The sequence below is a fragment of the Ziziphus jujuba genome, chromosome 9 (genome assembly GCF_031755915.1).
Source record: "Ziziphus jujuba cultivar Dongzao chromosome 9, ASM3175591v1".
NCBI classification, from domain to species: Eukaryota; Viridiplantae; Streptophyta; class Magnoliopsida; order Rosales; family Rhamnaceae; genus Ziziphus; species Ziziphus jujuba.
The window spans coordinates 12990197-13005002 of record NC_083387.1 but is presented as its reverse complement, the minus strand read 5'-3'; the positions used below and the strand labels follow the sequence as shown (position 1 = coordinate 13005002).

Here is a 14806-nt window from a genome sequence, read left to right as displayed (position 1 = left end):
TTATTTTTAATGTAAATTTTATTATGATTTTGCTTATTTTATTTATGACATTTTGTGTACAATTTAATAATTGTTATTAAAAATTAGTCTTGTTTCTTATTATACATTCTAGATCTTTAATTTAATGTATTTTATTTATAATTTATGTAATTAATTATTCCTTAATTTTTAGGGTACAATTATTGGATTTTGTGAAAACGTTTTAAAAGGAAAACTTTTCCAACTGAGTGAACTGTGAGGGTTTTGAGAGAAAATAATATTTCAACTACTTATTATTTATTTGATTATTTATTATTAATTAATCAAGTTCATCTTATTGTTATATTATTATTATTATTATTATTATAATCATATCGTAGTTAGAGTCATTCATTGAGATGATTAGCATTTCATGTTTTTAAATTTGGTTTCCCGAGGCCCAAGTTAGTAGACATTGATCGTTCGAAGGCGAGCTCGATGTCTTTGTTCTTTACTGAAAGTCCAAGACGCTTTCCCTTCTTTTGCTCCCTACCTTGTATTGTTTCTTTTATCCTTTGTTGTATTAAATTTCATATTTAATTGTATCTTGATAAAGCTATGTATACTGTTTTGGACGTTTATATATTTAATTATGCACTGATTCCCTGTTATTCATTTGAAGTGTTACAAATTTGTGAAATTAAATTGTAGTAAGGTGGGAGGAATAAAGTGGTGTATATAGAAATGTGTTTTCAATGTAGGGAATTTGTGGTAAATCCAATCCTTAAGGGAGGTTCTGCCGGATTTTCCATTGAAGGATCTGGTAGGGTTTTCCTGTGATCAAAGCTTGTTTAGGGCTCCGGTGAGGGATCTTGGACGGGTCCTGACAATTTTCCTATTTAAGAGATTCACGATATGTGTATAGACATAGTATTATTTTATTAGCAGCTTCCTATCTTGATAGAAATCGTAATGACCTTTATTATTAGTCATTTGATTTAAATTGCTTCAAACATTGAGATTTAAAGATGTATTGGGGTTTATATTAGTTCAATGAAATACTAAAAATGTAGAAAAGGCACAGTGAACCCAAACTCATTAAAATGTATCTTTAGGCTTCATTTAGGATTGATTTTGGAAATTCAAAACTAATTATTATAAGATCTAAAACTATTTTAAATGTTCGGTAAAATTTAAAATATTGAATTTTCAAGAATCTATATTCATTGCTAACTGTTTTTAAAAAATAGTAAACTACTAGCTTTTGAAATTCTAATTTTAGCTTCTCTAATTATCTATAATTGAAATGCCAGTTTTAGCCGTTATTAAAAAGTTGATATTATATTTATCCTAGATCTATTGATATACTACTAAATAACCTTATAATCAAATTTCTTTATTCTTTATTTTTTTTCATTTACAACAATTTTTTTAATGAACATTTACTATAGTTGTGATAAAAAAAATTGTGTTAAATATTTAGTAATATATATTATAATAATAAAATATAATATGACAAGTAAAGAAATGATAATAATGTATAGTCATTATACACCATAACAACAATTAAACTCTATTATTTATTGAACACTCAAATACAGATTTTGAATCATACAGTAATTATGAAATAATAGTTTGCCAACCACTTAATCAATTATTTTTGCAGCATGGCTAAAGTTTATTTTGTTAGAAGCTACAGCAATATCAAATTAAGGCTTAAAGCAATCCAAAGACTGATAAATAAGGTCATAATAGTTTTCTATAAGGATGGTTCTAATGTGAGAATTTGCATTTTAGATCTCATTACTCAACTTCTAGACGATGATATCACCAACTTTGGAGACATGATCTCTTATTCACTTGTGCTAGTGTCAAAGAGGTCAATGCTTATGTTCTAGCTTTTGAGATGAACCGATGTTCTAACTCTAGGAATGTTCTCTTTCTTAATTATAGAGTACTAGGTTAGGTTGCCATGTGGGTCTCAATCGAGGGTGAATTCCAAATTGCAGTCTCATTCTTCCCTTCATTTGATTCATAATCTTTGCAACTAAATTAATCCCCCATGTGCCAAGACTTGAACCGTGACCATGCTTTTCTACATCATTTTTACACAATCTCTTCAATTTTTATAATTGATAAAGGAAATCTTTCAAAGCCAAATGAGATCGGAAAAATGATAGCTTTCTATAGTAACAAAACTACTAGCCATGTTTTCCTTTGTGAGCATGTTGTAGGACCCCTAAATTTATGAAGCTGAAATGCTCACAGATACCTAAGTTTTTGGCTTTGATCATTCTATTCTCAAAGTGAAAAAGTTATGTGCTAAAGAAAATCATATTACATATATATTTGGTAAAATCGTATGCTTTGTATGTGCATATATTGTAACAGCTCAGACCACCTGCATGTGGATATTGGCCGCTTTGGATCCAGACTGCATGGTTTGTCAAAACGCGTCCACAAGGGAAAGGTATCTATAGGCTTATAAGCCATGCTTCATTCTCTTTTCCAACCGATGTGGGACTTCACAATCCTCTCCCCTTGGGGCCCATGCTTCGTTCTATTTTCCAACCGATGTGGGACTTCACAATCCTCTCCCCTTGGGGCCCAGCATCCTCGCTGGCACACCGATCCAGGTACTAACTCTGATACCAATTGTAACAGCTCAGACCACCCGCATGTGGATATTGTCTGCTTTAAGCCCAGCTCGTATGGTTTTGTCAAAACGCATTTACAAGGGAAAGGTATTCACATGCTTATAAATCATGCTTCGTTCCCTTTTCCAATCGATGTGGGACTTCACATATACTATTAGAATAATTATGTGGACTAAGCATAATCAGGTTATTGGGTCTTAATTTTCCAATAATGGGATTTGATACTGTATTTGACTAACATTACAACAAGGCCCATTAGAGTCACTCTCTCTTTATTATTTTGGTTGGCCCATTAAACCAAAAAAAAAAAAAAAAAAAAAACCTTATATGTTTCTCATGGCCTAATTGTAAACCCTAACATGTTTGTGAACCCATCTTTATTTTACAAATATATTATTATTATTATTATTATTATTATTATTATTATTATTATTATTATTATTTTAGAAAAAGAGATGATACCATTGAATTGAGCCGTCTAGGATTATTGTTTAACCTAAGATCCCGTTTGACAAGTATGTAAGTTGGAAGGGAAATTGATTTTTAGGATTTAGTTTCCTAAGAATTAGTTTCTTGAAAATTAATTTTTCTTATGTTATGTTTAGTGAATAATAGAAAAGTTGGAAATTATAAGTAATTAAATTTAATATTGTATAATAAATTAAGGGCAACTATGTATTTTTGAAAAATTCTAAAACTATTTTATCTGAAATTTTCAAAATAATATCTTTATAGGTAGAATAATCTTCTCACATATTTTTCTACATTGATGGGAGCATTTCAAATTATAACAATAAAAAAAAAGCATTAAACGAAATAATTTGTTAAAAGTTCAAAATTATAATAAATTCCAAACAATAATAATCCAAAAGCAATTGAAAAGATTACTAATTAATATATCAAGAAAAAAAAATTCATTCTTCTAATTAGAAGGTTACCTAGTCTGCATGCTTTTCGAGAGTCATTTTTAAGAAGTCAATCTTTTCTGCTCTAGTATTAAGCAACTTAAGTACTTTGAAATGAGTACGTTTATTCAAGTTTGGGATATTCTTGATAACATTCCAATAACTATGTTCTCTAGCATCTATTGAATCAATAGTTTGATTCAACTTGTCAAAACTTTGGATAAGCTTGCTTAGAACATCTGAATGAGAACTATTAGCCTCAAATAAATTAGATTTTCCTTTAATTTCTACTATCATGTGTATCACTTTGCATGAATGTCTTAGTCAATGAATCATATGTCATGTCATCCAAACCACCAACCCTATTGTCTTCTTCTTCAAATGTTCTAGCACTTCTGTCTTCTCCTAATCCAATTGAGTATCTCCCAGTTGCAGTTCCATTTTCTAATTGCAATTTTTATATCTTCATAGTCCGAAAAAGTTTCTGTAGGATAACTGTCAGGACCCGTCCAGAATTTCTTCCCCGGAACCCTAGACAAGCCCTGATCCCAGGGAAATACCACCGAACCTTCCAACGGAAAATCCGGCAGCACCTCCCCTAAGGGTAGGACTAACCAAAAATTTCCTACACTGAAAACACACTTCTATATTCATCCCCTTATTCCTCCCACGATACTACAATTTGATTCCACAAATTTACAGCACTTCAAAATAACAGTAAATCAGTGCATAGATAATAACTACATGTCCAATACAGTATACAGAACATTATACAAATAAATATGAATTAATACAATGACAGATACGGAAACAATACAAGATGAAGAGGAAAATGGGAAGAAATACTTCTTGGACTTTCGGTAACGAGTTGAGACGTCGGGCTCGCCCCGGACGATCAACGTCTCTCAACCTGGACCTAGGGGAACGGAATTTAAAAACGTGAGATGCTAATCATCTCAGTGAGTGACCCTATCTACTGTACACCTTTGATATTAATAATATAAAAATAAAGGAATTTAATTAATCCATACCGAACAATTACATAAATAAATAAATAAACATTTGAAGGTAATATTTTCTCTCAAAACCCTCACTATTCACTCCGTTGGAAATGTTTCCCTTTTAAAACATTTTCACAAAACCTGATATTCGTACTTCACGAAAACCAAGGGACCAAATAATTTAATAAACAACAAATAAATAAATAAATACCCCAAATATAAATAAACTGCAATAAATTATAATAAATAATTTTGTACTCTTTGGGGTTTGAAACTTCTATCCGAAAAATTTGTACTTGACGTACCACACCATATACCAGTGATGCCCTCCGATACCCAGCGTCCTGAGCACCGACTGGCGAGGAGATTAAAGAGAAAAACTTGCAAACGGCACTTCGGCGTCCCGACAGTACCGCTATTGAAACCATCATCCCGGCCAAGGAGGGGGGCGGCTGTGTGCACTATATAAGACTTGCCTGCCCACGGTCCAATGGCAACTCACGAGAGAAATAATAATACTTGCGCGCTGAACCACATATACATATATCAGAACACCAATACTGTGTGAATGCGTCTAAAATAATTATTAAACCAACCGTACCGTTTTCCAAAATTACCGTGGGAAATATACCAAATTTTCACACTTACCATCCCACATATTTTAATTCAACAAATCGGTACGAAAACATCGATAACGGATAAAAATAATTTTCCTTGCAACACGCGGTTCAATAAATAATATACCACGGGCATAATTATGAAAATTAAACCACCAATTTGAACAAATAATTTTCTTAGAATATTCAAACCAATTATGCCCAAAAATAATATAAAATCCAAACACAACGAATTACTGAAAATACTTGCTCATGTGTAATAAATACCATTTAATCACAATAATAAAAATCGGGGATTTTTTAATAACCAAAAAATTCCATTTAGCACCAACGGGTAAATATATATAAAATAATATTTTTTTCCGACTATATTTAAATTCCACCACATGAGCATAATTTCAGATACCAATTTAACAACAATTAAATATAATTAATTACCCCAAAATATTTATTAAAGGTGGGTCACTCACCTGGAGCACGCAATTAAACCATGATCCACCATGGGATCAATTCCACGACTCACCCGTACTCCTAGAACACAATTCACACACAGTCAAATAAATTAATATTTTATTCGGATAAATAATATCCGGTACCCGGGGGGTCAAACACAAACGTTATCCAAAATTGACAAATTATATGTCTATGAAAATCTTGTGAGATGAAGATCACATTACTGACCTCCATTGAGTTCAATTCGACCGGCGATGGCCGGAATTTGGTTGGAAAGATTCGGCTGAATTTAAACTTGAGGGATCTCTCAAACGGTGGGGATTTTGGGCAATCTAACCCCTGAAATGGACTCAAAGGGGTCAAAAATGGTGGAATAGAGGTATGGATCAGGCTGGGTTGGTCGGAAACGGCGAGAATCGCCGGAAAAACTTAATCGGTCGCCTCTGACTTCACCGGCCCGATCTGGGCACGTCCGGCGGCGACTGGCCGGGAAAATTGGAGGCTGAGGTCGCGAGGAGTTGGGCTTCACCGGTGGCCGGCGCGTGTGGCCGTCCGGCTACTGAAATTCAGCCAAGCGGTCGGTCAAAGAGAGAGGGGGAGAGAGTCAAAGGAGAGAGAGAGAGGGAAAATTCCTGCTGGTTTTTTGACGGGCTCGGGGAAGAAGAAGGGAAGGAAAGGAAAAAGAAAAGAGAAGGTGTTTTCCCACGTGGGGAAAAGAAAAAAAAAGAAAAAAAGAAAAAGAAAAGGAAAAGAGTAAAAAGAAATAATTTAAAATTAATTAAACAATATTAAAAATAATATTATTACATAAAACAACAATAATAAAATAATTTGATATTAAAAATGGTTGACATGTGGCATTTCACCATGGTGACACATGGTCACATTTATTAAGTCACACGTGGCACATCGTTACGCGTTTAAAAATAATATTAAAATAATACAGTATTTGAAAAACTCTACAGGTCCATAACTTCCAAACCACATGTCCAAATCGGATGTGCCGCTAGTCTACGGACTCGTATCAACTAGTATTTCACAACCATGCATGAGTCAAAGCTCAACTTTGCATGAATAAAAAGTCAACTCCGGCACCCCTTGGACAGTTTGGACCTTAACTTGTTTTGCTCATAACTTTCAAACCGTAGTTCTGTTTTCAACGTGCTACTAGTCTACGAACTCGTGCCAATGTGTACATCGTAGCGGTACCTCAGTCAACCTAGAATTCCAACCGGAACAAAAAGTCAACTTTTGACCCCCTTTAGTCAACGGTCAACGGTCAAAGTTGAAAAATTTCCGTTGTACTTTGGGATGGGGTGTTACAATAACTCCTATGCATAGCATGAGACTGAGAAGAAAAAGAAAATTAGTATTAGTATATGAAACATGACATCCTTAGTATATTGTTATACTACTTGATTGGCAAGAATTTCGGATTTCAATATCTACAGCAATAATGAAAGAAATTATAAAAAAAACAAAAGAAAAAACCACCAAGCATCCTCTCTGTTTTGCAAGTCTTGTTAAATTATCAAGAATGAAAGACAATATGCAGCAAAGGTTTCTCAAGGATTTTTTCTTTTTTGTTTTTATTTTTATTTTTTGGTTTACATCTCTAATCAAGAAGCTAGATTTTACAATTAGTCAGCGAAAAAAAAAAAAAAAGGTAACATGTTGAAATAATTTTAAAATAGTTGTTGAAGAAAATTACATCGTTAATCATAAGCAAACATATATACTAATATTAAATCAGTCTTACAAATGATTATCAGGAATACAAGATAATCAAACTACTTAAAATAAAATAAAAAGAAGCGAACAATGCACATTTGAGGCCAATAATGCATACTTGAAGATATTATCAAAACGACATGCAATCACTAATTCAGTACCAATTTACAAAGGGAGAGCTTACTTAAAATGCAACAATTACAGGTCTTGGAAGGTCAAAATGAGTTACCATTGTTTCTCAAGTCATTAACTCATTATTTTTAACTAATAACTTATAATAAATTAAAATGTGGGGATGAATCCATAATATGCCTCCAAATTACCAATAACAATATTAAATATAATAGTAATGAAATATTGCAGTATGTCTCCAAATATTATCAATAACAGTAATAATACAAGTACCAATAACATCCTTAGCTAGCAAGTTTAACAGTGCAATACAAACACTAAACTTTTCGCCTATAAATTAAAAAGTCTCACCTCAAAGTAATCCTCCCGTAATTCATTGGTATGTAGCAGTATGGCATCCCATCCAAATCCAGAGTTTTGTCGCATAAGCTGAGAATAGTTGTTATATTGTCCTTTTAACCATTTCATACGACTTAAATATTCTTTTTAAGTCGTTTGACACCCAAGATTTACAATAAGAACTGGGAGTATCTTTTTTCTACTTTTGCTCACTAAATGAACCATTTTAATCACGTCACCCATAATTGGCAGCATCAACCAAGCCTTATTAACTAATTGTTTTCTTCCATCATCCATTTTCTATATTTTTCCATATTTTTACCTTTCCATTTTTTTTCATTTCCTTGGTTTGAATCTTCGGTTAAATAGACTGCACATGAAATGTGATAAATAATTATAACTCTAAATATTAACTTCAACAATTTAACATATATATCAACGAGTTCAAATAAACTTTCACCACAATTAAAAAAAAAAAAAAAATAGAAGCTCAAATAAGCAAAAACACGAAGACGTACGTACTTTAAAGAAAATAAAACAAATCAAATAGTGACCAAATTTTCTTCATCCTAGGCACAATTTTATCTGTTTGCATGCTTTATGCAGAATATGCAATGGAAATATAAAATTTATAAGGAATTACTCATCTAAATAAGTGCAATAAAATATGGAAATTAATATATGAAAAAAAATTATCAGTAGCAAAAAAATTAAGCATTCACAGTTTACATGGGAAATCATTAATTTGCAGTTTACATGGATAAAAAAGAAAAAGAAAAAAAAAGGTACTTGACAAAAAAGAGCATAACCATTGAGCCAATAAAAGAACGCATCCAAAAAGACAAAAAGCATAAAAGAGTAGCAAAAGTGACAATAATCTTTCAACGTTTTTTTAATTGGCTTTGTGCATATTTCTTCGTTTTCACATATCAATTTTTTTTTTCTTTTTTTTTTCTATTTTTCTTTTACTTTATTTTATTTTTGGCTAAGACGTTTTCACATATCAGTTATGGTACCAAAGGGTCAAAGTTGCAAAAAAATTGAAACATAGGGATTTCATGCTCATTTACGTTGATTTTTCTTAACAAAATTGATTGCATATACATAGTCGTTCACAACAATAACAAAAATTAAAAAAAAAAATAAAATCCTAAAACCGTAAAAAAAAAAGAAAGTATTATGAGAAAACCTAATAAAACTATAAAAAAAATTATATGCAATACAAAATATATATACACACATCAATGTTCTATTATATGAAAATTACCAGAAAAGTTCTGTATTCTTGACTGGACATTTCTCACATTTCTCTTCTTTTTTTTTCTCATGATCGTGATCTTCATTGCTAGATGTGTCGTTTCTTCTTTGAAAAGTCTATTAAAGTTGTAGGGAGAATGAGAAATAAATCATGACTTTGGATACATATACCAATTGCCCAAAAGTCTAGAAAAGTTTACAAAGATCCATTCTCTATAAAAGTAAAATCTATATTGAATATTTCTAATTTTGTGGGCATTTAAAAAGCTACAATTGAATACCTCAAAACTTCTTAAGACTTATTAAAAGTTTATAAAAGTCAATATTAAATACCCCTAATTTTAGAAATGTTTTTAAAAGTTTTAACTAAATATACCTAAACTTTTTAAGCACTTAGACGTTTTTTAAAATCTAAATTAAATATACCTTTTTGAGTTTTCTATGTTTCTAAATCTATGTAAAGGAGAAGAATTTTGGAAAACAACCTCAAGAATTGATTTTTTGGATCGAATTATGGTGGAAACCAAGATTTGAGGTTAATCGGACTAGGATTCTAAAAGATTTTTTGAAGATTCCCCATAAGATCATTCGCTGAGCCAAAGATTTCATGTGGACCCCGAATCGCATCCCCACCCGCGAAAGTTAATTCCTAGACCTATAACTCAAGATGTGTGTAGATTCTTTTTGGATACTTAAGGAAGATTCTAGAAGTTTAAATATTCTAGTTAAATATTCATCAATGATCAAGAGAGAAATCAAGGCAATTCAAGATCCAAAATAAGGACAAGTAGCGGTAATTTGTTAATTTATCTTTTATGGGGCACATGCCATGTTATATACTTTGTTGATGGTAAATTATACTAAATAACAACATTTTTAGAAGTAGAAAGTGATAGAGAAAAAGAAAGTTGTGGAGAGCAAGTAAACTCAAAAAGCCTCTTTTATCCATTAAAACTCGTCCGAACAATTTGTTATGTAAATAAATAAATAAAAATAAGTGTCATGCAAGAGTTTGCCATTAAAAATAAAGAGAAAAGAAAAATGTCTCAACGTCTAAAATACAGTTCTTACCTCATTAAAGGAAGAAACACAAGTTTAGAGAGTTATTTAGAAGGTTTTAATAGAAACATACCAATTTTTTAGAGTTTCTCAAGTTTTTTTTTAAGGGTTTTAGAGTTTTGAAAGATTAATTGGAGAGTTTGGAAAATGCATATATGTGGGAAAACCATAGCTTAGAGAGCTTTTAGATGATTTCTTCACTAGTTTTTTTTTTTTTCTTCTCTTAACATTTTAATTATAAAACTTATTTTTTTTATAATTATGAATGTAAAATTTAGTTTTGCCATGAACTAATTTCCATAGCTAGGACTATGATGTAACCTAGTTATGAAAGTTTAATTACTTTAATGTATGCTGAATGTTATTTAATTAGTAACATGTTTTTGTAATATATTATTAGTATGTTTAATGATTTCATGGGCTGGAAGGATTAATTGATTTTAATAATATTTGAGTGTAGAAAAAGATAATATTATGGATCTCAATGACTTACATGAATCCATAATTAATTGGAACATAATTTTGTTTCATGCTATGTTTAATGAATTTGCATGATTTAATTTATAGGCCGATATGAATATTATCAATTGTGAGTAAAAATTATTCTTGATTAATTTTGTGATTAAGTGAGGTTAACAAAGTTACTAGTTAATTAAATTCACATGATTAGATAATTAAATTGGGATTGGTAATAGGCAAATCAATTGTCCTAGTATTCATAATTATTGGATTCTCTATCTTACTTCAAATTGATTTAATTTTTTAATTGCTTGCTTTTGTTTAATTCTAGTTTACTTAATTGACATTTTAATAGGCAGTTCAAATGTTTTGAAAGCCTAATTATCTTTAGTATTTAACTTTTAGGATATGTTTAGGAGTGATTGAATTACCAAATTGGTAATTTTTTTTACAACAAAATCACTAAGAATGATTTTAGATTTTTTTAGTCAAATACTATAGGAAGTATTTTTATGCTTTCTACAGCGCTTTTAGGCCACCAACTATCACAGCCAAACAGGTTCTTAATCCCTTGGATATGATAATACTATTTTTCTATTTTTATTACGCGAAAATGATTTGTGTAATTGCGAGTTGATTTTATACATAAGAAAGATAGATTTACATACCCCCTGTGGCTGAAGAGTAAAGCTCTTGCATCTGTCCTCATATTTTCCTTGTATTATTTCTACCTTGCTTAGGTCCATGTAGCCAAGGATTGACCTTCTTATAAATCCAAAAAGCCTTTTTCTACCATTTCATAAAGATCTTAAGAAATAAACAGGGTTTTCATTTGAAAACTCTAAAAATCATAATTTTCCCCCATGAGATAAGGATAATAAATTTGGAGAATAATTAATGGTAGGATTTGACGAGGTCATTGTAAAGGGATTTGCTTATGAACAGATTTTGGAAATATGGATGAAGAAGAATTAAGAGGTTAGCTCTAATGCCCAAAATATGTTGGGTGCTAAATAATATTTTAAAGAAATGGAAGTTATAAGTTGCAAGAGGTAGATAATTTAAGAAAATAGAAGAGAGAATGCAAGCCACGGATTGGAGGAGTAATGAGAAAGTACTAAATGAGTAAACTTTTTATTGCTTCATTGCCTTACACGGTTATCACCCTTACATCGGTATTGATAGGAACACAAAAGAGTGTTCCAGCAAGAACAAAGCAAGATATTTTTTTTAAAGAAAGCTGCCATGCACCATGCCTTACCATAATATGAGCCATACCTTGAACAAGACAAAAGCAAATATACATTTTTCTAATCTATGACTTAAAATATGGGATATTGTCCCACTACATGAATTACTTTTTTCACACCATGAACATTTTGAGAAAAAAGCTAAGGCATACTTTCATTCATGTATTACCATTACATTTATACATGATTTGATAACCAATATAGAAAACCGTTAATCATATGAAAACTACTTCTATGCATGGACTAATTGAATATACAAGGAAGGAGTAAGCTGCACATGGAGGAACCTATTGTTGTGGCTAAAATCAGTTGTATATATATTAGACTAATAACTTTAAGACTCTTTACACACACATTTATATAAGCCATTACATATAGCTGGGGGAGCCACACCATACGAACCTTTTGGACTAATCATGACAGACGTAGCACTCTACACTCTTCTCACTGCACTAGCTCTCACTAACTAACCGAAACCCACTCAACTCTTTTCAAACTTTGAGAGCTTAATTATGAACCCAAAACAAGCACTCTTTTCAAACTTTGAGAGCTTAATTATGAACCCAAAACAAGCATACTTAAAAATATATGATAGTAATAGTAGGTCATGTAGCTATCCGACGCGAATTGAGTGATTTATTTGAACTTGATCTTGATTATCTTGAATATTACAATCTGATTCGGTTTACTTAACCGAAAGAACCAAAGAAATATCCTAAAGAATACGAATTCATAGGCTTCACCTAGTTGTAAATGTATTAAGAATATACTTGAAAAAAACAATATTAGAATACAAGTGAATTGAATGAACCCAAAGTCTTAACAAAAGAGAGAATTTACCACTTTTTTTTTTTTTTTTCCCATTAACAAAAACGTTAATTGGATCAGACCGCACCTTGTTTTGTCGGATAAGTTCATTCGTTGGTAATTTAATTTGATTAGGGTAGTGACCAAGGGAAAGGAAAAGTCAATATTCCTTCATGACCAACACCATAACTTTCAAGACCACATTATTAGATTTCACAAGTGCTCCATAAGCAATTTCTGTACCAAAAATATATTCCTGTTATTCTCTCTATATAAACCATAATGAAATATATCACATTTTCTTCATAACCCAAATCAAAAAGTTATTTAAGAAAAAGAAAAAAAAATACATAAAATGGCTCACCATTTGTTCATCCTTTTCTGCATCCTAGCAGCCGTAACCATCCATGGAATCCATGCAGTCAAATACGTGGTCAACAACACTGCGGGATCAACCACCGGCGGTGCCCGTTTCGACAAGGAGATTGGAGCCGAATACAGCAAGCAAACACTGATATCTGCCACGGATTTCATATGGAAGCTATTCCAGCAAAAAAGTGCTGCGACTCGAAAAAATGTGCAGAAAGTCACTTTGATCATCGAGGACATTGGAGGTATTGCGTTCGCAATCAACAACGAGATCCATGTAAGCGCGAGGTACATAGGGGGATACTCCGGCGATGTGAAAAGGGAGATCACCGGTATACTTTATCATGAGAGTACACATATTTGGCAGTGGAATGGGAACGGACAGACCCCAGGTGGGTTGATTGAAGGAATTGCCGACTTTGTGAGATTGAAGGCTGGCTATGCACCAAGCCATTGGCTCCAGCCAGGTGGGGGAGACAGGTGGGACCAAGGTTATGATGTTACTGCTAGGTTTTTGGATTATTTAAATGATCTTAGAAATGGGTTTGTGGCTGAATTGAACAAGAAAACCAGAACTGGTTATAGTCCAAATTATTTTGTTGTGCTGCTTGGCAAGACTGTTGATCAACTTTGGATTGGTTACAAGGCCAAGTATGGAAAGTAGAGGATTTTAGATTTATGAAGCTACATAAATGAACAACATGCTGTATTATCTAAAATAAAAAGCTTGTTAATTAATCAAGAATATTAAAAAGGGTGCTTTTCATATGCGGTTTGTAATAAACTTCATAATTAATAACTTGTAACCTATTTCTAAATTTCGGTCAAATTTCGCCTTGGATTCTTTATTGCAAGCTAGCCTCAGAGAATTATGTGGGTGCCTCATTCGATTGCATGATCCCAGCAATTCAAAGGATGAAAAATAAAAAATAAAAATAAAATTATAAGATCTTGGCAAAGTGAAAGCCGTCCATTATAATATTTACTCAATGTGTGTGTGTGTGTGTGTATATACATATATAAGTGAAAGAAAAGTAAAATCAAGAGAGACTGATGAGGTACTTCAAAGTAATTTATGTTCTAATTATTACTTTTTGCCTTCCGATGTTTCATGTAGGATCTATGCAGTATTTAGGCCATGTTTGGCATGATTTTTGAAAATCCACTTATGACTTTTTAGGGTTCAAAAGTTACTTCTACGAGCATTTGAATGGTTTCCCAGAAGTGCTTCGGGTCTTCAAAAAAGCTTTTAAGCAAAATTACTAAAAATTAGCTTTTCAGAAATCTCTTATGCAAAAGCAAAAACTTTGAAGAAACATAAACAAAAACTATCCTAAACAGGGCCTTGATAGAGAATGTTTATTTTCGTTTGGTTTCTGTTGTCTGCGTCTAGTTTTCCACTTTATTTGTTTACACTGTTTTCTATCTGCTTCTGCATTCAGTACTGAATATCATGGATTCAGCAAAAAATTCTTTGAACCTGTTTTCTCCATGACCAAGCATCCCTAGTTGCTGGGTAAACTAGTTAAATCCTTATAAATTATTAGTCATGGATGATTTATATACCTGTTAGATTCGCAATAGATGATATATTTATCAAAATTTTTTATAAAAAATATCTTGGAGAGCATGGAATATATTATTCCTGTATATAAATGAAAACTTGTATTTAACTTCAATTCCTGCTAAAACTAATAAATATGTGATATAAGTGGACCACTTCCAATTGGCGTTCATCTTCTTGATCGTTAATTTTGTCATGAAGTACTATATTAGTCCAGTTAATGGGGACAGCTCTCTAATTGCATCCAC

At 31.8% G+C, this 14806-nt stretch overlaps 1 protein-coding gene across 1 annotated transcript; it reads left to right on the top strand.

The window, feature by feature from the left end:
• Window positions 1–12971: 12971 nt before the first annotated feature.
• On the top strand, window positions 12972–13760 carry LOC107405778 (uncharacterized). Its single transcript, XM_048461734.2, has one exon. It carries the CDS (start codon window positions 12981–12983, stop codon window positions 13656–13658), a length of 678 nt encoding a protein of 225 aa, XP_048317691.1. The 5' UTR covers window positions 12972–12980; the 3' UTR covers window positions 13659–13760.
• Window positions 13761–14806: the final 1046 nt, after the last annotated feature.